At 35.2% G+C, this 23,590-nt stretch overlaps 6 protein-coding genes and 1 long non-coding RNA gene across 9 annotated transcripts; 6 read left to right on the top strand and 1 right to left on the bottom strand.

Moving 5' to 3' along the window:
* Positions 1 to 4: 4 nt before the first annotated feature.
* LOC147656579 (uncharacterized) lies at positions 5 to 10,766 on the bottom strand. Its single transcript, XR_015294157.1, has 6 exons — positions 10,628 to 10,766; positions 9,845 to 10,553; positions 8,399 to 9,706; positions 3,972 to 4,237; positions 2,581 to 2,828; positions 5 to 2,111 (listed from the first exon to the last, which is right to left on the bottom strand). It is a non-coding gene; the product is annotated as an uncharacterized LOC147656579 (long non-coding RNA).
* On the top strand, positions 638 to 2,442 carry LOC100868827 (odorant receptor 46a-like). Its single transcript, XM_031915938.2, has 5 exons — positions 638 to 999; positions 1,299 to 1,646; positions 1,786 to 1,990; positions 2,067 to 2,222; positions 2,303 to 2,442. Exons 1-5 carry the CDS (start codon positions 638 to 640, stop codon positions 2,357 to 2,359), a joined length of 1,128 nt encoding a protein of 375 aa, XP_031771798.2. The 3' UTR covers positions 2,360 to 2,442.
* Positions 2,821 to 5,440, top strand: LOC100866873 (odorant receptor 10-like). Of its 2 annotated transcripts, none has more exons than XM_012485488.3 (5): positions 2,821 to 3,623; positions 4,004 to 4,342; positions 4,560 to 4,764; positions 4,845 to 5,000; positions 5,223 to 5,440. In XM_012485488.3, the coding sequence occupies exons 1-5, from the start codon at positions 3,265 to 3,267 to the stop codon at positions 5,274 to 5,276; spliced, it is 1,113 nt and encodes a 370-aa protein (XP_012340942.3). In that variant the 5' UTR covers positions 2,821 to 3,264; the 3' UTR covers positions 5,277 to 5,440. The 2 variants fall into 2 exon arrangements, with proteins under 2 accessions (XP_012340942.3, XP_086770420.1); XM_086914294.1 differs by having other exon boundaries at positions 4,845 to 5,004.
* LOC147656580 (odorant receptor 46a-like) lies at positions 6,490 to 8,397 on the top strand. Its single transcript, XM_086914293.1, has 5 exons — positions 6,490 to 6,857; positions 6,931 to 7,272; positions 7,354 to 7,555; positions 7,657 to 7,812; positions 8,182 to 8,397. Exons 1-5 carry the CDS (start codon positions 6,490 to 6,492, stop codon positions 8,230 to 8,232), a joined length of 1,119 nt encoding a protein of 372 aa, XP_086770419.1. The 3' UTR covers positions 8,233 to 8,397.
* Positions 8,707 to 10,523, top strand: LOC100867113 (odorant receptor Or1). Of its 2 annotated transcripts, XM_086914295.1 has the most exons (6): positions 8,707 to 8,778; positions 9,150 to 9,320; positions 9,439 to 9,777; positions 9,862 to 10,063; positions 10,140 to 10,295; positions 10,382 to 10,523. In XM_086914295.1, the coding sequence occupies exons 1-6, from the start codon at positions 8,708 to 8,710 to the stop codon at positions 10,436 to 10,438; spliced, it is 996 nt and encodes a 331-aa protein (XP_086770421.1). In that variant the 5' UTR covers position 8,707; the 3' UTR covers positions 10,439 to 10,523. The 2 variants fall into 2 exon arrangements, with proteins under 2 accessions (XP_086770421.1, XP_003689890.4); XM_003689842.4 differs by lacking the exon at positions 8,707 to 8,778 and having other exon boundaries at positions 9,115 to 9,320.
* Positions 10,767 to 11,804: 1,038 nt separating the features above from the next.
* On the top strand, positions 11,805 to 16,840 carry LOC105735236 (uncharacterized). Its single transcript, XM_086914510.1, has 9 exons — positions 11,805 to 12,166; positions 12,271 to 12,612; positions 12,686 to 12,887; positions 12,978 to 13,137; positions 14,766 to 15,129; positions 15,260 to 15,649; positions 15,754 to 15,958; positions 16,161 to 16,316; positions 16,385 to 16,840. Exons 1-9 carry the CDS (start codon positions 11,805 to 11,807, stop codon positions 16,439 to 16,441), a joined length of 2,238 nt encoding a protein of 745 aa, XP_086770636.1. The 3' UTR covers positions 16,442 to 16,840.
* Positions 16,841 to 17,611: 771 nt separating this feature from the next.
* Positions 17,612 to 23,475, top strand: Tm2 (tropomyosin 2). The gene is made up of 7 exons (XM_086914296.1): positions 17,612 to 17,668; positions 19,931 to 20,221; positions 20,500 to 20,633; positions 20,723 to 20,911; positions 20,988 to 21,063; positions 21,132 to 21,264; positions 23,091 to 23,475. The coding sequence occupies exons 2-7, from the start codon at positions 19,982 to 19,984 to the stop codon at positions 23,171 to 23,173; spliced, it is 855 nt and encodes a 284-aa protein (XP_086770422.1). The 5' UTR covers positions 17,612 to 17,668; positions 19,931 to 19,981; the 3' UTR covers positions 23,174 to 23,475.
* Positions 23,476 to 23,590: the final 115 nt, after the last annotated feature.

The following is a 23,590-nucleotide window of genomic DNA, read 5'->3' as shown; positions in this document are numbered from 1 at the left end:
ATAGTTTATATTGCGTGTTCTTTATTTTCTTTTTAAAATATTCATGATACATTATTTAATAGTTTATAGTTTTACAAGGAATCTTCAATTTTTCCCATCTATTCTCGTTCTTTTATAATTTAAAACTTCCTCCAAATAAACAAATCGATTTTATACGAATAAAATAAATGATAAAAGATCCTATTCCTCGGATAAGTGCCTATCCAAGAAGGTTCATAAAAATGTAACATTATAACCAGCATTGTAACACAGTGCACATTATGATAATGATACGGTATGTGCATATCAAGGTGGAAAATTGTGGACAACATTTTTCTCGTGGAAAAAAAGCTTTCTATAGGCACCGTTTACTTGCAATAGTCAGTGTTTTATAAAATTTTTTTGAATCCTCTCCTTAAGCAAGTATTATAATTTCCTCGAGATAAAAATATTTTCTTTCTAATCGACGAGTAAATTTCCAATTATTCATTTTGATCAAAATTATCTCGTTAAATGATAAAAGGAGAAATCGAGAATCGCAAAAATTTGTGTACTGATAATAAGTTTAATGAAAATATATTTTTTCAAGAATTTTTTTTTTCATTAAGAATTATTATTTTTTTTTTCTTCATTATTTATCGCTTTATCAGTTGAAAAAATGACCATTCTACAGCCAATTTTTAATATATTAACAATTTGCGGATGTCGGATGCCGTCCTCGTGTCGGACATCGTACAAAAAGATGCTGTACATTTTGTACGCGATATTTGTGCTACTTTTACTCTACAGCTTCTGTATCTCGCAATTTTTAAACGTGATAATTAATGTGAGAACAGCAGACGAATTATGCAACAGTTTTTACATGTTCATTGCGTCGCTCTTATCCTGTTGCAAGATCGTCGCGCTTCTGATGAATCATAAAGCGATTAAAATCTTTAGAAGGAGACTCGAAGAGGAGCCTTGTAAACCTATGAACATCAAGGAAGTTATGATCCAAAAAAGTTTCGACAAAAATATCGGGTAAACGTTTAAAGTGTATCCAAAAATTGTTCTTTCATTTCGTTCTTTTTCATCGATTTTTAATTAAAACTGCTCTTTTCTTTTTCTTTTTTTCCTTTTTTTAAGTGAACGACGAAGCTTTTTGACAATAATTTTGTTTGTATCAGACAAAATTCTAGTTAAACTATTAAAAATTATTTTTGAATTTAATTTGAATCACATTTTTTGTTGTTAAAAAATTTTCAAGAGAACCATCTTCATTCTCGATTAGCAACGAAACAGAATAATTGAATGACGAGCCTTCATGAAACGCTTGACAGGTCGATCACTATCTACTATACAATCATGGTGGAGTTTACAGTATTTTGTATGATCGTGTCTTCATTGCTAACCGACTTTAGAAACCAGAGACTGGCGTACGAAGCTTGGCTACCTTTCAACTGCTCTGCACCAAATTATTATTACTATTACATCGCATACGTTCATCAGATCATCGCTCTGATTGGTACGTCGCTTTTAAACGTGGCTTGTGACGTGACCATTTGCGGATTGTTCGTCCATATGTACAGCCAGCAAGAAATATTGAAGGATAGATTGAAGGAAAGCGTAAATGTTGGAAATAGGTTGAATATTGGAAAGATCGTACATTTTCACAATTATCTATACGGGTTAGTTTGTGTCCAGTCTAAAATGTCTCGAAGAAAAAAATCGAAAAAAGATGATTCGAGATATCATTGTAAAGGAGTATTCATATAATTTTTCCTTTTTCCTTTAATTTGTGAAAAATCTTCGAAAACGAACGTATAGATACGCTTTTATGGTACAGGAGAAGTTCAAGAAAATAATAGGTATTCAAATTTTATCGAGTACTTTGGTAGTGTGCTTCATTCTTTACGAATTGGCGAACACGTCTTTGATCAGTTCTAAATTTCTGGAGTTCGTCCTATATTTGACGTGCATGATGACACAAATCTTCGTTTATTGCTGGTACGGGAATCAGCTCAAATTAAAGGTAAGCCTCGTCTAAAATTTGTTCTTGTTAAAATTGTGCGAATCTCGAGAATTTCAATTTCATAATCCATGCGCAGAGTGTCGAGGTTGTGGACACGATTTTCGAGTTAGACTGGATCACCCTTGACAACAGAAGCAAAAAAGGTTTGATAAATATAATGAGAAGAGCGATGAATCCGATCGAGTTGACCTGCGCATACATCTTTACGATGGATTTAAGAACTTTCGTCAGCGTTAGTATAGATGTTAAAGCAATATTAACGTTTAGAAAAATGTTTCTTTTCAGATTTCAATATGCGCACGCTTTTTGCAGATATTGAAAATGTCGTACTCGACGTACAATTTCCTTCAGAGAACGAAGGAATCGTAAATTACAAGGTTTCGATTAATCTTTGATTAATCTAATTCGTAAATAACTTGATATCAAAATTTTCAAGAATTCGAAATTTTGTAATTACATTTTAAAATTTGAGTTTAAAATTTTTCCGTGAAGAAAATCTTCTTTGAAATCGAATTTTAACGAGCTATACGATAAAACTATCTATTGAATCGTGTAAGTTTCAGTTTAAGGTAACAAAGTATTTATCTCACCGTTTGACAGAATCCTTATTCTTTTTTATCTTCTTGCGAAAGAAAATTCTTCTCCAACTCTTGAAACAGACAGACGATGATACAAAAGACCAATTTCCTTGATATTAGTTGATATTCGTTAAATATTTATTCCAACTCGATTATTCTTCTCCTTTTGCAATGTTAAACGACTATTGAGAATAATATAATTGATGGACAGAAAGTAAAAATTGACGTTTCTCGAACAAATTTTCCACTTTTCCATTTTTCTGAAATTACAACACATAATAATATAGTATGCATAAAGAAAAAGAAAAAGTTTCATGAATGCGCGCGCGCATATGTAGACAACCGCTCACTTATTTCACCCAAAGGTAAAGATAAAGAATATATTGATGCCCCCTTAAATATATTATATGCCAACGTTTCTATTTCTCCCTTTCTTTTTCTTCTTCTTCCATCTTATTTCCCGTTTATTATTATATCGTAATAACGTCGAATAACGGAACGTCCAAGCATTCTAGAGCCGAAACGACAACAAAGTAATTGTTGAAAAGGAAAAAAATTTACATTTTCTACCGCGTACATCTTTGTAAAACCTCGAGTAGCTCGCTGAGTAATTGTCGAAGGATGATTAAAGACATCCAAGAAGGAAAATATAAATCGAAATTTTAATGGAAAGTTGAGAAAAAGAGAAGAGAAACGATGCAATTGTTACGAACGATATATCATCTTTTGACGTCGTGCGCTTGTTGGCGACCACCGTTCTTATCCCCATTAAAAAACTTGGCATATACAGTTTACTATTGCTATGTGATCCTATTGATATACGGAGCCACGTTTTGCACATTCGTCGATTTGTTATTAATCGTGGAGACCGAGGATGAGTTTTGCGACAATTTTTACCTTACATTGGCAATTTTTATCTCGTGCCACAAGATGTACAGCATGCTCGTCAACCGTGAAAATATCATCCTCATAACTAGCATGCTGGAAAGCAAACCGTTCCAGCCTGAGACAGAGGAAGAGATGAATATGCGAAACAAATGCGACAAACAGGCCAGGTGAATATTTCATTTAATATTTTATTGTTCAACGATAAAAATATTCTTTTCTAAAAATGTTATTAATGCCTATTCTGTGAAAATTAATCGTTCCATTAAATCGATTTGATTCGATTAATTATTAACGTTACGATAATATACAGACTGAATCGAAAAAGAGAATAAAAAAGGTGTGATTTTATGAAATTGATCGATTTAAGAAAAAATAAAAGTATTTGCAAGCCAAATGTTCGAACTATCGTAAGAAATGATATTTAAAATTTATTTTACGATCGACTTTTGATAAATCAAATAAACCATCTTTTTTGATTCATTCTGTTTTATTTATGTTAAAAATTGGATACATACCAATGTCGTTGCTTCTTTAATGAACGCTGCAGATTGAACGCGATTTGTTACGCAATTCTAGTCGAATTGTCAGTGATGTCATTGTCATTCGGTGGCCTGCTCAAAGCTGAGAGTCACAAGCTACCGTATCGAATGTGGTTACCTTACAATTACACCTCCTTATCCGCATATACTTTCATTTACACGCAACAAGTCGTAAGTCTGATCGTTAGTGCTATGATACACGTCGCCTGCGACAGCTTCATCTGGGCCTTGTTGATGCACATCTGCAACCAGATCGAGATTTTCAATTGTCGGTTAAAAAAGATCAAAGATCACGAGAAGAATGAAGTTACGAAATTGTGCATACATTATCATAATCTTATATATCGGTATGATCGGTAATCATCTTGTCCCTTTTCTTTTATTCCCTTAACTGGGCCAAATACGAAAATCTTCGATGCTTGTGCTCTTGAAAATTGTATATTTTTAATTATTTCGAAAAATTAATTCGATATTATGAGCAAATTATTATGGCAACTCGTTGCACAGTTAAGGGATTAAAGAAATGGAGGAAATTATTTTTAATTCGTGTGCAAATGATTCCAGATTGGCTACCACGATAAACGAACAGTTTAAAATGGTGATTTTCGTTCAATTCACAGTGAGCACGTTAACGATATGCGTTAATCTTTATATATTAATGGGAACACAAATCACGTTCGAGAGGATTATGCAATTGGCGATATACAGTAGCTGTATGTTAACGCAAATATATATTTTCTGCTGGTACGGGAACGAAGTTAAGCTCAAGGTATATTCTCCACGATAATTCCGATCTGTTTGCGTATTCAATCTGTTAATTTGTATTTTTTTTTTTTCTTTTTCATCCAGAGCCTCGATATTTCTGACATGATTTTCAAACTTGACTGGCCGGATCTCGATAATACCACTAAACATGACTTGTTGATGATCATGATGCGTGCATCGTATCCCATCGAAATGACTAGCGTTCATGTGATTACCATGAATCTCGATTCATTCGTGATCGTTAGTACGAAAAAGAACAATTTTTTTATTTTTTAACTTCCTGTATCTGAAAGTAGCACGTGAACACAGAGATCGAATTTCTCGTTCTGAATATTTTTTTTTTTTTTTCTATATTTTTTAATAAGCTTTCTCACCAGATCTGTGCATTCTTTTTCTCAAAGACTTTGTATTTAAGACATTGCACAATTTGTTAAAATTTTTTCACTTATCATCTGCCCGCAGCTATTAAAAACTTCATATTCAGCGTACAATCTGCTCCAAAGTAACAGAGAATAGCGAAGGATGTTCTCCACCATGGCTTTGACTACTTTTATAGGATGAAACGTGATTTACGACGAAGAGGAGTAAAATAACTCGTTCGTATAAACCATTTAACGTTATGAAAGAAAGTAGTGCAGAAAGAATACAATGAATGAAACAATAAATGATATTCAAAAGCGGTAGGTTCGTAATGAAAGTCTTCCTTTTCTTTTCTTTCTTTTATTCCCTTGCTCGAATTCATTTACACCAAACGATCACCGTATTTTATTATTTCACGGGCTTTTATATCTTCCGTCTTTCGTCAAAAATATGTAAATTTGTGATAAAAAGAAATGGAAAATAGAAGAATGGTAAAATTATCGATGCTATTATTGCAAAAGTACAACAACTGTGTACATATTTATAATAATTATGATATCGAATATTGAAAATTCACTTGCTATTACTCTCCATGAATCTCGAATCTTTCGCGTTGGTCAGTTTCGAACGTTTTACTTTAATAATTTAACAATTTACTTTAATGACGCAATGCACGGCAATAGAAGCAAATGATGTTCTTTTTAAAAAAAAGAATATCGAAGAATGATAAACACTCACCTAAGATCTTCAACAAGTGTTCTTTTGTATGATGCACAATAAATGTCAGCTCTGCTAAAATAGTTATTTTTTTTTTTTTTTTTATTCGAAATTGAGATGAAGACATTCTGTGAACGACTGACTCTCCTCGATCAGTTAGATAAATAAATGATAATTATCATTTCGTGTCTTTCGATACGATAATTTATATTTCAACGTAGTTTAAAGGACAATTTTAATATCAAATGTAGAAAGCCAGAAATAGGGGAAGAAACTACCACGATGTTTTTAAAGATAGATTTTCTGTTTCTAAGATAGGCCTTTGCATCATTAACAAACATAATGACGTAGAACGCAATAGAAGAAATAGCTTCGTCTGCTAAAAGGGTTGAACTTGTCGATACTCTGAGATGATCGATGGTACTTGAAATACTCAGAGTTCGACTTTTGCAAAGATCCATTACATTTGTATTGACGATTTCTCTATATTAATTAAAAAAAAAAAAAAAAAAAATTATTTTTCCATTTACGAACGAAATAATTACTTTCGTTCACGCTGTTGCCTAAATTTCTGTTTCACAAATACACAAATGACGTTAAAATCTTAAAGATTAAACGTAAAAAAAATTTTAGCCGATGAATTGTCATAAAAATGGTGGTGCAAACGTTACAATGGACACGTTTCCTTCTCTCGGTTTGCGGATGCGTGCCACCAACGTCGTGGAAATCGTCGTTTAAAAAATCGTTGTACAATATATACACGCTCGTCATATGGCTGTTAATACTGAGCCTTGTATCCACCCAAATATTAGATATAATTATCAACGTGAAAAATAAGAATGAATTTATAGAGAATTTTTATATCACGCTGGTTGTATTCGTAACGAGTTGCAAAATGACCATTATATTAAGATATCGTAAGAATATTTTATCTTTGATCGACGATCTTCAACACGAGCCTTTCTCACCGATCACACACGAGGAAAACGAAATCCGTACAAAATTTAACAAAATGAACGAGTAAGTCTTATTATTATTCAACGCTCTCGAACAAATCCCTTGTGCGAAATTTAGAATCAATTTTCTTTTACAGGCGGACTTCGATCTGTTACACAATTCTGGTCTTAGTTTCCGCGACATGGATATTCGTGAGATCGTTCTTCACGGATTTCAAAAAGAGAAAACTGACCTTTCGGGCATGGCTGCCGTACGATTATTCGGAATTGTTACCATTTACGTTGAGTTACGTTCACCAAGCGACAACTTCAATGTTCTGCTCCTGTCAGAACATTTCATGCGACACTCTGTTCGCTGGTTTTTTGGTTCAAATTTACTGCCAATTCGAAATACTGGAGGAACGTCTGAAAAATGTTCAACAAGACGAGTCCAATTATTCGGCGAAACAATGCGTTAGACATTATCACCAAATATACAAGTTTGTTCAAAGCATTTTTTTTTTTTTTACATTTTGCCAATTCACAAAGATAGTTACAAATATTTTAAATCATTGCAACAGATTCTCTAGAACGTTGAACGAGAAATTCAAGGTAATACTCTTCTTGCAATTTTGCGCGATCTCGTTCATACTCTGTTTCAATCTGTATCGAATGACCACTATAACGATGATTCCTAAATTATTGGAAGCATCCCTATATTTGGTTCGCGTTTTAGTTCAGATATTATACTATTGTTGGTTCAGTAACGAAGTCAAATTAAAGGTTAGTCGTTGAGACGAAGAAACGAGGTGTGTAGAATTTTTCCTAAATATTTTGCAATTTTTGTTCTTTTTTTTTTTTTTTTTTTTTTTTCCTCGTTACAGAGTCTCGAGGTGCCTGGCATGATATTTAAAAGCGATTGGATATCGTGGGATGACAAGACGAAAAAAATCTTTTTAATAATCATGACACGAGCGACGCAACCTTTCGAATTTACCAGTGGATATTTGGTGACGTTGAATCTTGAATTCTTCGTGGCGGTTAGTATGAAATAATACAATGTATTCTATTTTTATCCATGCAATTATTTATTATTAAAACTTACCCTTCGCTTTTACGATTGCAATCTAACGATCAAACATCTAAGAATGAAAGTGTCAGAAGTGTAGATAAATTGTAATTGGTAGAAGTTTAGAACTGTGCCAATCCATGTCCTTTCAATACTAGTTTTGACTAGAAATCATTATAATTAATGTAGAATAGGAAAATAAATATATATTAAGAATTAATCACATGCATGGATTAAAATAGGACACCCTGTGTTATTTCCTGTGAAATGAAACATTTCCCATCTAATTCTAACTGAATATAATTGAATTTTGTTAGAGTTAATAATTTTTTTGTTCCAGCTAATAAAAGCTTCGTATTCCGTCTTTAATTTATTGCAACGAACCAAATGAAGATCTCCCTGTCTTAATTATTATTTATTCCATTAATCGAAACAGATGCATGCAACAATACGGATGACGCAAAATGAACTTCGAACGAATGCCATTAATCTGATTAATCCGTTCTGTATTACGAAATTGCAACAGATCTATAAATAAAACTGGTATAAATACTTACTCGATCGTAGAAAAAAAAAATATTCTTCTATATTTATTTCTCGTCCGTTAGAAGAGATACACGCATCGCATTCTTTAACCAACTTATTGGTAACGTTCCTTTTATTTTATGAAACATTATAGAGAATATATCGATATAACATAATATATGTATATATATATATATATATTCGACTTGCAACATTGCAACACGGATAAAAACTATATGATAAAACTATGAATGTATAAAAGTTAAGACCATTATTATTTAAATTGTACTTATACATAATACAAAATGCAACTCACGATACTATTACAATAATGAATATGTATGCACCGAAGGGTAAACTGTGTACGAAATAACTCGATTCGAGGGTGGACGACGGATATCGATATTTTCACGTAAGTCATAAGTAACATTCGAAGCTACGTCGAGCAATAGTTACGGATATATCTATACCCTTTTCGAATTTGTCCCTCTATACTTTCCATAATTATTCTCGGTTGCGATAAGATCTAATTGAATAAGAAAAAAAAATACACGTAAAGATTTCTTCTTTTCTTTTTTCCCTAACATCGACAATGCGCATACTGCGATGGACGTTTCTCTTGTTCGCGTTGTGCGGTTGTTTCCCACCCGCGTCGTGGTCAACGCGTCTCAAAAGATACTTGTACAAGATTTACGCGGTATTTTCATTCATAGCGCTGAACAGTTTCTTGCTCGCTCAAATATTGGATATGGTGTACAATGTAAAAGACACGGACGATTTCAGTGACAATTTCTCGGTAACCGTGGTAGTATTCGTCACATGTTTCAAGCTGATCACTATACTGATACGCCGTGAGAACATTCTACTTTTGTGCAACACCCTAAACCAGGAGCCACTTTCGCCTATGAACACGGAAGAATTTGAAATTTTCTTGAAATTCGAAAAGCTCACCGAGTAAGTTAATCGTCTCTCTTACTTTCTTTGTATTTAATTCTCATCTGTATCTTTGATACAAAAATGAGATTAAAAGTAAATTTTTCATCTTTCACTTTTTTTTTTTTTTTTCTCCCAGTTGGAACACACTTGGTTACTTCATCCTGCTTATGTTTTCTTCATTGTGTATACTGATGGGATCGCTTCTCGCAAATTTCAAGATCAGAAAATTAGCGTTTCGAACGTGGCTGCCTTACGATTACTCGACCGCATCTGCATTTCTGCTTGCCTTCGCTTACCAAATTGTGGTTGCAACGGTGTGCACGTTCGCGTGCGTCGCAAGCGATACTTTGTACAGCGGCCTGTTGATACATATTAGCTGCCAATTCGAAATACTGGAGCATCGTCTGAAAAACATTGGATCGGATAAAAATTATACTATGAAACAATGTGTTCGTCATCATAATCATATATATAAGTTAGTTTGTCGATTTATCACTGAATTCTGATAAGCTAAGCAATTATATATATATATATATATTTACATTTTGGAACTTTGCAGATATGGAGAGATGGTGAACGATGCATTTCAATCGATCATGTTCTTTCAATTCTGCACGAGTCTGTCAATGATCTGTTTCAATTTCTATCGAATAATGCAAATAGAAATGGACTCAAGATACATAGGGACAATCCTCTACATGGCTTGCTCGTTAATGCAGATATTTTACTATTGTTGGTTCAGCAACGAAGTCAAGCTCAAGGTTCGTTGCTGGCAAGTGAAAGATACGACGACGCGTTATAATTTTTTCTTTTTTTTTTTCTTCCTTTTTGAAACAGAGTTTGGAACTTTCCGATATGATATTCAGAAGCAATTGGACATCGTTGAATAACAACGTTCAGAGGGCTATTCTATTGGTGATGAGGCGTGCAATGAAACCCATTGAATTTACCAGCATTTACATTGTATCCGTGAATCTTGATTCCTTCATGACAGTCAGTATCCTGTGAATTCGAATGTTTTTTTCCTTCTTCTGGATATTCAGGTTAAAAGTTGTTTGCGCAACATAATTATGTTGTAGTTGTTGAAAAGTTCATACTCAGCGTTCAGTGTGTTGCAACAGAGCCGAGAATCATAAAGACGAGCAAGAAAATTTGCTTAACGTAGACCCGTCCTTTCTTCTTCGATTCTTCCTGGTAGATCAAGAGCAGGGAAGAAGGAAGAGAAGAAAAAGCATGTTCGAATAAAACACTCTAGAAATATACAAAAGTATCGAGAAGTAAATTTTAATAAATATTATAGGAAAAAATAGATATATATTACGCACTTGTGTAATAAATTTCATCCTCTGTCAATTTCAGTCAATTTTTTTCTTTCTCACTATTTTTTCTTTTCTTTCACTTTTATTCCAACGCACGATGCTCACCGTTTTATTCTTGAAACGCAACTGAACTCGGAACTATTAATTCCATGTAAATAAAACGATACACTCTCGGGAATAAAAATTGTCCGGTATATAGATATAGATCCTGTGTTGTTATTAAAAATGTAATTACACAAGGGTGCATCTAAATTACTCGTGTCACTTGAATCGACGAGTTGAACTTCACTTAAGTGGTAGGGATGCATCGTAATGCACGCACTGTAATGATCCTACAAACGGTGATTACGATAATTACGCACAAGAAGAGAAGAAGGAAACAGGGGAGAAATATCGATATTTTATAGTCATTGATGAAATGTTCAAAAAAGTAAAAATAAACGGTAAAAACAGAAAAGCTCGTTTGTAAATTATGATTAGAATGAAATGAAAAATCTTGTCAATGTTTCAAAACGCCTATTTAAAATGATTTACATTGAATGCTTTATCTTTGACTTTTTTCATAATCGTGATTTGTAAAAAATAATCCTCGCGAAACTTTAATGTCTTACGTTTGTTGCTTAATTTTTCTGTTTTTACAGTGGAGATATTATTACAAAAAAAAAAAAATACCAGAGTAATTATATCTGCTTGCAATTGAAGCGTAAAGGGAAAATAGAAGGAAAAGATAATGTAAAGGAATATAGAAATCGATAATAGTAAATACTTATGCACTTACAGTTGTCAGCTTGTTTTTAAAAATGTAATTCCTCGCGTTATATCGTCGCATCGCAGTAATGCCAGTAATTACGATAATTGCATAGGGGGCAAATTCCAAGAGAAAACTATCCCATTTGACAGAGCGTAAAGAATATTGACATCTTATAGTGGTTAGTAGCACTTAATGAAAGAGCTATCCATCTAAAGATATCCTTTGTTTTTATATCACGATTAGAAATATAAAATAACTCATTATTACGTTAATATAATATTTTCCTTTCTTTCGATTTTTTCAAATGTATTGTATTGTCGAAAAATCCTATTAGTAAAATTTATCGAAATGTAAACAAGAGAAGAAGCGTTGAAAATCATTTGATCCCGATTTTATAAAAGCAGGATAAATCATATTGACAAATAATTTAAAATGCACTTATTGCGATGGACATTCAAGCTTTTCGTTATCACTGGATACTTTTTATCACCGAAAGTCAAGTGTCCGACAAAACGATTTCTCTACAATGTATACACCGTCGTCGTGACATTATTTTTATTAAGTTTCTTGACCACGCTAATTATGCAAACAGTTTTGAACGTGAAAAGTGCGGATGAACTCAGTAAAAATTTCGGTATTACCATCACGGTATTCACCACCATTTGTAAGTTCATCAACTTGCTATTCCAACGAGGAATTATCATAAGCTTATTGGATTTGTTGCAAAAGGAGCCCTTCTTGCCGATGAACATAGAAGAAATAAAAATTCACACGAAATACAACAAGCTGATCGAGTAAGTTTTCCCTTCTTCTTCTTTTTTTTCTTTTTTCTTTTTTTCCCCCCCGAATCAAACACACAGAAATAAAGATATTGTTCGACCTTTTTTTGTTCTTACAGGAAAGTCAGTATTTTTTACACGTTGCAAAACATGTCCTGCCTGGTTGCTTTGATTGGCGCAACATTAATCACCGATTTCAAGAAGAAAAATTTAACTTTCGAGGCTTGGATACCTTTCAATTATACCGCCTCGTGGCTTTTGTTCTCTTTAACTTTTATTCATCAGTGTGTATGCGCGGTGGTCAGTTCGTTTGGTATCATTATTTTCGACACCCTATTCGCCGGCCTCCTACTTCAAATATGTTGTCAATTGGACACGCTTGTATATCGATTGCAAAATATTAAAGAAGACGCGATTCAATCGTTGAAATATTGCGCGCGTCAACACGAATTAATATACAGGTTCGTGTATATTCCGTATATGGATAATGTGATTGACAAAAAGCGGAACGGAATGATATTTGCTTCGTTTCAGATTCACCGAATTGGTGAACAAATTGTTCAGTTCAATATTGTGCTTGCAATTTTTGATTAGCGCGGTCGCGATATGCTTTAGCGTTTATCGGGTAATATATACGAAAGCGGACTCACAATTTGCAGGAGCGATAATATTTGTTTTTTCCGCATTAATTCAAATCTTTTACTTTTGCTGGCACGGGGACATAGCAAAATATAAGGTGCGTAATCGACGATCTCCTTTCTTCCCTTCAGATACCATAGTTCAAGTCGTCACGTTTTTTTTTTTTTTTTTTTTTATTTCTCCGCAGAGTCTTGAGATTCCCGATATGATATTTAATAGCAATTGGCCGAATCTGAGCAACGACGCTAAGAAAATTCTGTTGGTAATGATGGCACGTTCATTGACGCCTGTCGAGGTAATCAGCGCTCACGTTATACCCCTCAACCTGGAATCTTTCAAGGGTGTCAGTATATAAAAATTATACGCATATTTTATATCATAGAATACCTTATATTACATTGTAACGATCTTACAATTTTTGAATGGTATTTTTTTTCTTTTTAATCTTTTAATCTTCTCTAAGCAATATTCGATCCATTATAAAATTTTACCCGCGCGCTACTTTCGAATAATTTTACATTATTTTAAAAATTTCCTCGACCTAATTGTTACATTGGAACATTGGTATTCTATAACGGTATATTCTTGTTTGTTACAGTTGATAAAAGCTACTTACTCGGCGTATAATATGCTGCAACAGACTAAGTAGAATTTATGTGGTTAACATTAGTGGTAAACTTTTTCTTCTTTGTCGTGTATGGAATAATGATGATAAAAGAGAAGGAAAACAAGCTATTCGAACAAATAAATTATGTAGCTCTCTCAGATACAATAAATTTATTATAAATTTAATATTCAAGTGAGATTTGAAATTTCAGAATCAGGGAACTTTTATTACAAAATTTTGAAACAATTTCAATTGAGAATTATCCATAATCAAGTGAATTCACCAAAAATTTGATTATATTTCAATTTCTTATATAAAAAATTATTATTTCAAGTCAAAATGCCAAATATTTCTTAAATGTTAAAAAGTAAAATTAGATTTACCCGATTGGTCATAAAATTTTAACGAAAAATTATTAATTTGCTTTCACAATAAATTGTTTGAATTTCTCTTATTTATTTAATGATGCAAATTATAATCTACAATAATAATAAAAAATATCTTTCTCATCAATAATACTTACACTTTCTGCTTTATAAAATTGTCATAAAGGATAATATTTTTTTTTTATTACTTACAAATTTAAATTTCTCGTTCGTCGATTAAATTCTCACCACTGCATCACAACCTTCTGTCTCCTACGACGGATAACGGTAAACTGAGAGTCTTTCATGTTCTATACTCTATTGTTTATTAATTTTCGTTGAGGGGAGACATAAAATAGTCGATGACTCATTATCTATTTCCGGTATAAATTCGACCCTTTCTTCGACATCGTATTTCGCTTTCAATCGACTTATATTGGAAAATTCTTGCGTAGAAATTGAAAATATATCCATGATATATGATCGTGAATAACGACTATCAAATCGACTATCAGTCGTCAATTTGTGAGAGTTTAAGGAAAACTTCGATTTCGATTCTGTTCAACTGAAAGTTTGAAACCAGGAAATAATTATCTTATCTATATCTTATCATAACAATGGTGCAAGTATTGGTATATCTTATGTAATAATAATTACGATGCATGAACCGGAAGAAAAGATCGATGGAAATAAGACCGGTCGAATCTAAGAAACGGTACGCAGTCGAAAATAGTTTCTTCATAGTGGAACTATTAACAAGTTTTTATCCGAGTGTAATTAAATCTCAAATCCGCACAATTAAATTTTTCCACGTTTCTATCTATATCTTCTTCCGATTGAAAAATAAGAAAAAAAAAAAAAAAGAATAAAGATACCTCAAGATTCCTTTTTTCCGCTAAGTCTTTGGAGAAAAATTTTGATAGAACATATTTTTCTTGCATTCAACGACGAATAATCTTCGTCGAGAAAGTTTCATCATCTTTTAAACGGAAATAAGTGACAGAAATGCAGAAACTTTCTCTATCGTTTGCTCTGCTCACTTACGGTGGCTATTGGAGGCCAACAAAATGGCCGGCTTCCTCGTACAAATATCGGCTGTACAACATTTACTCGGCATTCATGATTTTCCTCTTATATTTTATCACGTTCTGTACTTGCGTCGATTCATTGATCAGCAAAAACTTGAAGACAATGAGCGAAAAATTTTCCCTCTGCATCTCGATCTTAGGTGTTTCTCTCAAAGTGGCCAACTTGTTCCTTCAACGAGGAAAAATTATAAATATAATGAATAGTCTAACGAAGGAGAATTCCGTTCCAAGGGACGAACAGGAGAAAATCATCCAACGGAGAAACGACAATTACGCCAGGTTTTTCCATTAAATCGATAAAATTTGTTCTCCGTCAAAATATTTCTTCGCGGATTCACACTCGTTTCTCTTTTTAAATCTTTAATCGTGTAGCCTCGGTATCCGTATATAAATTTATTTTTTCTTCCAGAAAACTGACGATATACTGCGAGATTCTGAACGAATCGGCAGTGTTCTTCGCGACCGTGGGCCAATACAAGACGTTCATAAATACCAGGACATTACCCGTATCCGATTGGATACCATACGACTTATCCTCGTCAGAATTGTACACGATATCCCTGTTGTATCAAACTGTTGGACTGTTGATCTGTGCGAACGCGAGCGTGGGCAACGAAACGCTGATCGCCGGATTGATGATACAAGCTGGCGTGCAGTTTGAGATATTTTGTCATCGAGCACAAAATCTGCCCTCCCTGTTGCTGGCAACAAGAAACAGCAACGTGTCGAAAAAGGATCTGAGGATAAGATACAATAAAATTATTGGGGATTTGGTTCAACATCACCTTGAAGTATACGAGTAAAAATATAAATGCGCCATTTTTATTACAGTAGCTAAAAATGTAAGATAACGATCGAAGTGAAGATTCGGTATTATCCGGTATTTTCGTATTACCATTACAGATTTGTCCAAACGGTGAACACCGTGTTCCAGTACATGATTTTTCTACAGTTCTCCATAAGCTCGGTGGTTTTGTGCCTAAGTATCTACAAATTTTCGACGGTAGATCCGTTGAGCATGAACTTCGTCTGGAGCGGCTTCTATTTGTGCTGTATGCTTATGCAGGTGTATTTATACTGCTGGTTTGGGAACGAGGTGACGTTGAAGGTTGGCACTGTCTTTCGTTTCCACTCGATTATATTATATGCTCGAGTACATTAACAATTTCTTAAAAAAAATTGACAGAGAGGTGGAGATGAATAATATTTTCTAATAACGAATCGTCGATCGTTTATGCAAGAATAATTATGACGCGATGTTTGTTATTGTATTAATCAATTTGTTCGTAATCAATTCGTTATATTTATAGAGCAACAAAGTAAGTGATGCTATTTACGAAATGGATTGGACGATACTTCCTTCTAACGTAATCAAGGATTTATTGCTCGTTATAGTAAGATGTAAGAAACCGGTGAAAGTAACCAGCGGTCAGATCTTTACCTTATCCACGGAATCTTTTATGAAAGTCAGTAGAATAGAGTTGAACGAACGATTAAGCTTTATCGATATATTCTAATCAATTGTGCGTTGTAGATCATGAAAATGTCGTACTCCTCGTTCAATCTTCTGAAAAATTCAACGTTAAAGTGAGAAAATTCACTGTTACTGCTTCAATTTTTACTATAATAATTGTTCTCATTCCAATTGTACTTTTTTACAATTATCGTAAGGAGTATTTGTGTATCCTTTTCATCGTTATGCATTATCACACACTTTCATCGATGTATCTACTCATCACAAGCACGATTGAGAAATAAAAAAAAAAAAATAAAAAACAAAAAGAATTCATCATCAACAGTTGTATCGATAACGAACTAGAAAAATCGGTATCATCGAGTATCCACAGAGTAATGATTCATGGTATTTCAATTTTAATCCAAGACAGAGCGGAGCTTTTTAATAGAATTAGTCGAGAATTGAATTCATAGAACAATTCTTTACGTTTAATAAATTTCCCTCAATTTTTCTCAATGCTCTGCCTGCGCCTGGCTCACTTATCAAAGCCAGATATTTTTAAGCATCGAATTTTTAGCGACATTTTTATCCGACCAGAATGATGTTACGCAAGTTTATTTATCGTTCTGATCGATTACTCGATCGTTGGGACGAGCAGCGCGAAAGGAGGACCGTAACTGGAGGAAAGTCGTGATGAACTGATTTGAGAAGCATTCGCGAGGAACATCGATTTCTTCGTGATCATCGTTAATATTACATTTATCGCCTTTTTTCAAGGTTGGTTACGCGAGCTACCGTTCCAAAAGTTTATTGTTTCTGCCCGTCCGATTGTAACTAGTCAGAAAACTGCTGTTCAGTGTATATATAATCGAAATACTCGAAAATAGTAACGATCTAGAAAGAGATGTGTCTCGGTTTCGATCATGTTCGAAAATGCCTTATCAAAAATTGGAAAACAAATTTCTCTAATTATTCATTAGATATAACTTATATCATATCTTATCTTTTCAATCAAGTATATATCTCGAACCATCGACGAAGATAATTAAACGTCGTAAATGGAAACGTTAGTTTCAATTTCTCCAATATCGTTTCGTAACGATATCGTCGATCTATATAAATTCGAAAATCGATGGATCCAGCCAGCCTGTTCCTGATCAAAAGGTGAGAGAAATTTTCGAGGAGGCGCGAGCAGAAAATAAACGTGGAGGGCCCCACCCCCGTAGAACTTTCTGTGGCGGTCCATTTTTGGGCTCCCCACCTTGGGAGCTTCGCTTCGATTACCGCGTCCTCGCCGAGGAAGAAGCTTTTCGAAGCACCCTCGGGACACTCGACTCGCGCCACTCTACTCGCTCGGGTTAGGTAAGTGAATTATCACGAACATTCATTCTCGACGATCGCTTCTCCTCTATTCTCTATTCTCCTGTTTTTCTTCGCTTCGTTGTCGATGCTCGACCAAGCTTGCTCGATATCCGGTGTTCGCGGCGCGAGTGTGACAGGAAGAAAGAAAGAAAGAAAGAAAGAAAGAAAGAAAGGAGGAAAGGAAAGAAGGAAGGGAGGAAGGAAGGATGTGGATGAACGTGTGCGTGGGACTTTCACAATTTACAAACACTTCGAGACTTCGAGATGTTGAAGACTTTGATCTTCGACGAGGGGAGTGAAAGAAGAGTAATTCGATGCTAATCGTTAACAGTTTCGTTGCTACGAGGATAAATGACTGCTACTAATGGAGCTACTGCTTCGACGACTAACAAGCTTCAATCTCGAAAAGAGCATCCGTTCGAAAAATCTATGGTTCCCTGGACTATAGACAGTGTCACAGTTTAGGAGGACTATGGATTTAATACGCTTTTACTTCGAGAAGAATTTTCATCTCGAAGGCTTTGTAGGCAAAAGGCTTGTTTCGCTTTGACAATGCTTGTAAGTAGCGTTAATCCTAATAAGTTGATCCTGTAACATCGCTTACAACGTTGACAAAATTTCTTCGAGCAGTGTAAAGCAAAGCTCTTTTATTACGATAAGATGTTTTTTTTTTTTTTTGTTTTTTCTAATCATGAGATAATGCCAGATAACAAAGATATCTGATACAAGCGTAAACGAAAAATCTTGAAAAGAACGAAATGTTCTGTTCCACTTCGCGGCAAAAATAAACCGGTTGCCATCATCGAATCGTTTCGTTTACGTCTGCTATTTTCAACCTCTAACATTCACGCTTTCAGTCACGATTCCGTTGAATTGCGTATTTTGAAAAACTAAGATCGATATCGATTATCCATGAATTATCGATAATTAATCGTAATCGATGTTAGTATACACGAAAATATATCCGCACGATCGAGCCAGTAGTTTTAGTGATTTAAATGCTTGCAGGAAGATCGACAGGAAACGGAACGCTTTCGCCACATATTAACCGCTGCCAATTAACAACAGCATTTTTAACAGCTTCGAGCAAATTTGCTTTCGGACTTAACGTAACGCAATGTCGTAAGTAGCATAAGTACCATTCAATTTACATTATTGATCCCTCAAACCTCGCCCATTTTGTAACACGACCAAAAAATCCATCTGTTAAACGTCTAACGATGCCTATCCGCGATTAAATAACTCGAACAATCCGTTATTGTTATTGATCATCAAGGATCCGTTCCGTGATGTCACTTTGGCACTCGTGGGTAACCAAATGTTGAAACTTTCCAGGTGCTATTAATATCGAGGGAAGGGGGTAGCCCCATCCATCGAAATGCTCCTTTGCTTATCTCGTATCGTTTTCCCTTCATATCCGTGAAATCCTATCCATCCACTTTTCGTCGATTCGATCAAATCTCTTCAACGTAGATTTGTCTGAACGCAATAACGCAATTCTGGTTAATAATGAAAAACGATAAATAGTAGATGCTCGATCTCTATCAATTTCTAAAAATAATAAAAATAGACGTCGATCGAAAAATTTTGCCTCGGCGGTAGAATCGTAAGAAGCGAATATGCAGGATCGAGATCGCGAGGTGGCGACGATGATTTCGTAAATGCTATTAATACGCGGCAGTTAGATCGAATGTCGGTCGTTGGTGGCGGCCAAGTAAAGCCCGTTCTTCTGGGTTACGCTCGTGCTTTTCGGCCTCCTCGTCCTCTCCTCAACGTCGGCCGCCGTCCTCTCTTCGCCGTTCCGCGCATATTTATAGAGCCCGCCTATGGATGCTATTTCCGTAGACGCACCGATGTGCCCCGTGTTCCTCGTCATCGCGAAGCCGGACGAGATATCATCTGCCTTCGGATTATGACTCGCGCAACTCGCTCGATTCGTGAAAATATATGTCGCCTCTATTTCGCGCTCTCCTTCGCCTATTTTCAAGGTTACAGCCACCGCCAATTATTGCACCTCTCGTGCGATATCTCGAAAGAATATCGTTGAGGAAACGAGCGATTTATCCCAAAAACATTTCGACCCATTCGTTTTAATCCTTGTCGAGATAAGGATTTCACTAACGTCATTTGAAATGCGTCATATTACCGTACACTGACTGCCCTCGTTTGGAATGTCCCTATACCTGCAACGCTGTCCGATCGAAGAGATCGTATACGATCTATCGGCCGATGGTTAAACGAGAGGAAAATGGGAAATTTCAGCGAACTCGATAGTTTCTTGAAGGAAGCCGGCAGAAGCAAAAAGCCGCCAGCATGGACGCGATCAAGAAGAAGATGCAAGCGATGAAGCTTGAGAAGGATAACGCGATGGATAAAGCGGATGCCTGCGAGGCGCAGGCGAAGGAGGCGAATATGCGCGCGGACAAGGTCAACGAGGAAGTCGGCGAATTGCAGAAGAAGCTCGCCCAGGTGGAAGGCGATCTCGAAGCGAACAAACAAAATTTGGAACAGGCGAACAAGGATCTCGAGGAGAAGGAGAAAGCTCTGACCAACGTGAGTATGTTCTTCTTAAGTATACTCCCTGATACACCATTAAAAAATTTTACCCGACCTCTCTCTAAAACGCTCCAATTTACATTGGACCAGATCCAAATGAATTTTTCACTGGAAAATTTTATTTATATTTATACCGGTGGTTCCTTCAAGATCGATGAATCACCCGCAGTTTTACGATCTTACGAATGGGGCCTCGTAACTCGAAGAATCGTCCGTTTTCTTTTTTGTTTTTCTCGTTTCTTTTCAGAGAAAACGAGGGAATGTTTTAATTTCAGGCCGAGTCCGAGGTCGCCGCTCTCAACCGAAAAGTCCAACTGATCGAGGAGGATCTGGAAAGATCCGAGGAACGATTGAACACCGCCACTGCCAAATTGGCCGAAGCTTCTCAGGCCGCTGATGAATCCAGCCGGTAAATGTTAACGAAAAATCAATAGAGACGATAGATCAAGATGTCAAGGATAAGAGATGGAGTTATACATAACGAAAATGCAATTGCAGTATGTGCAAAGTATTGGAAAATCGTGCACAGCAGGATGAAGAGAGGATGGATCAGCTGACCAATCAATTAAAAGAGGCACGTCTGCTTGCCGAGGACGCTGATGGAAAATCGGACGAGGTATCGCGAAAGCTGGCCTTCGTTGAAGATGAGTTGGAAGTCGCTGAAGATCGAGTCAAGTCTGGTGAAGCGTGAGTCTCGATCCTCGAAGATCGTCGGCCGATGAATAATTATTTCCACTTAAATAATTCCCTCTTAACGTTACAGCAAGATCATGGAACTGGAAGAGGAATTGAAAGTCGTCGGTAACAGCTTGAAATCTCTGGAAGTATCCGAAGAGAAGGTAAGGTTTATCGTGCCTCTATGGATTTCCGTGAAATAATTTGTTTTGCATTGGATTGGATTGATTAGGCCAATCAAAGAGTCGAGGAATTTAAACGTCAGCTCAAGACATTGACGGTGAAACTAAAGGAGGCCGAAGCCCGCGCTGAATTTGCTGAGAAAACTGTCAAGAAACTCCAGAAGGAGGTCGATAGGCTCGAAGGTAAAGGGTTTAATTTTTTTTTTTTTTTTTTCCCCATCTTTTGTTACATCATCTTTAAATATATACGATTTAAATGCTCAAATTTCAAATAAATTTCAAAGCTCGTTTTATAAATATGCGGGTGGATTTATTTTTCTTGAAAAATATTTGTTATTTTGTTACCGCAGAATATTTTCAGAGTGCTTTTGTACCGAATTTAAACGGGTATCTGATGTAATTTGGCAAAATGACAACAAGATTTCCATTATCCGGTTCTACCGAAATTGAATATCAAAGACTCGTAGTCAATTTGCCAATATTGAACATCGTCATACGGACAATGATGATTCGGTTAATCTAGATTTTTAGATTGAAAAATATTTGAAAAATACTTGATTTGAAGAAAGAATATCCTATTATCATCCACTTTTACTCGTTTTACAAATTGCTTTATAATTGCAGAGATTGCGAAGATAGTGTTCGTTAGTAAATATTCGTGTTAATGAACGACGCATCATCGAGCAACATCACTGATTTTCTTTACAGACGTATTGCACCAGCAGAAGGAGAAACGCAAAACGATTTGCGAAGAATTGGACAAGACATTCTCTGAGCTTTCTGGCTACTAAAAAAAAAAAAAAAACAAAATATTACTCGTACTCATACTCGTTGCAAATTTTCTCATTTCTCTCCTGTACACAAAACATGTCTAGCCGTTTCTATCTCTATTATTTTGTCTGTTTTAAAGAATACATTTCTGCTTTAGCTGTCTTTTTTCTTTTCTGCTGCAATAGCTTCCAAAATTGGGCTTACTTTTTATCGTCGTTTTGATGAACTTTTTTTTTTTTTATAATCGAAAAACCAAGCCATAAAAAATCACTTTATGTTTTTGTCCCTTTTTCTTGCGTGTTCACACTCATATAAGACGAACATTTTTTTTTTCTTTTTTTCTTTCGATCGATCATCTTTAAAATTGCGTTCATTTTATATTTAATGTCTCAATATTTAATTCTTTTGTTCATCGTCCGATTTGGGAGCGCTTTGCTTAACTTTTTTTGTAAGAACAGATTAATTAGTAATTTGTCGTTTACGTTGAGCATTGTCCATTAATATACGCGTACAAGAACACAATAGCACACAAGGCGCTTAACAGAATAAAAATAAAACAAAAAGCTTCGCACGTTTATATGGGCCATCGTCAGGTACATTTGCCAACCCCTCGCAAAACTGTTTGCCTTACATTCGTGCAAAGGTATACTACACCTCACGATTCTTGCATGCTTCGAGTAAAAAGTTGACCGAGTATTAACACTCTCTTTAATGTTTGCTTTCACACGATGCTTTTTGTGTCTGTGCAATTTTGTATCGTACAAGCACACTATCGACATACACCACGTCGTTACGACGTTCTTATTAAATTTTTAAACAAGGCTATATTATAAGTGTGCACTTTTTTTTTTTTCCTTTTCCTTTTTTAGGACGAATGTCGTTGCATCAGATAATAATTTCTTTTTGTTTTTCTTTTTTTCTTTTTTTTTTTTTTTTTTTTGCGTAGGGTTTAACACATCCCTTCGATAGCGAACAAACTGCGATGACTTTTAAGTTCATTGAAATAAGTAGTTTATCGATTCGTGTTTGACCGGTAAACGAAAACTCACAATCACTTGAAAATCATTTTCACAATTCGGAAACGAGTCGAATCTGTTTACCGGGCAAACGCACAAGGATCGAATAGAAAATACGTAGGATTGTTATTTCTTAGATGTAAAGAAAGTGATAGAGATTTAAATCGGGATATACGTAAAAAAAAAAAAAGAAATTCAACTATTTTATACCAACTTTTCCAGACGAATTGGGCATCAACAAGGACAGATACAAGTCACTCGCCGACGAGATGGACTCGACGTTCGCCGAATTGGCAGGATATTAAGTTACTTCGTCCTTTTATGCTTCCTATATTAATTACACTGTCATGCGTGGGGATGGAACTAAAATGTTTCGCATAAAGGACTCTAAAACACGACCAATCGTTGCACGAAATCAGCGAAAGAGACATAGGCTGAGGATAGATCGTCGGAAATCGGATATCATTCGTCTAATTATACGACGTTACCGCGACGAAGATGGTCAATGTATGGAGATCCGTAAGGAATTTTACTCTGTTACACTGTTGTACGAAATATTACACAAGACCCAATAAACTGCTGCTAATGTGGTATGCGTTACTAATTACAAGGACTTTCGATAGATTTTTTTTTTTTTTTATTGAAAAATTACTTTTACCTTTAGCAGGAATCCTCCCAGTTTCTTTTGTCTCTATCTTTCTGTCTTTTTTATCTCTCTTTCT

This window comes from Apis florea, unplaced genomic scaffold (genome assembly GCF_048593485.1).
Source record: "Apis florea isolate Af1SG1 unplaced genomic scaffold, ASM4859348v1 contig_3587_pilon, whole genome shotgun sequence".
NCBI classification, from domain to species: domain Eukaryota; kingdom Metazoa; phylum Arthropoda; class Insecta; order Hymenoptera; family Apidae; genus Apis; species Apis florea.
Note: the sequence above shows the minus strand (reverse complement) of the source record. Positions and strands in the feature narration are given on the sequence as shown.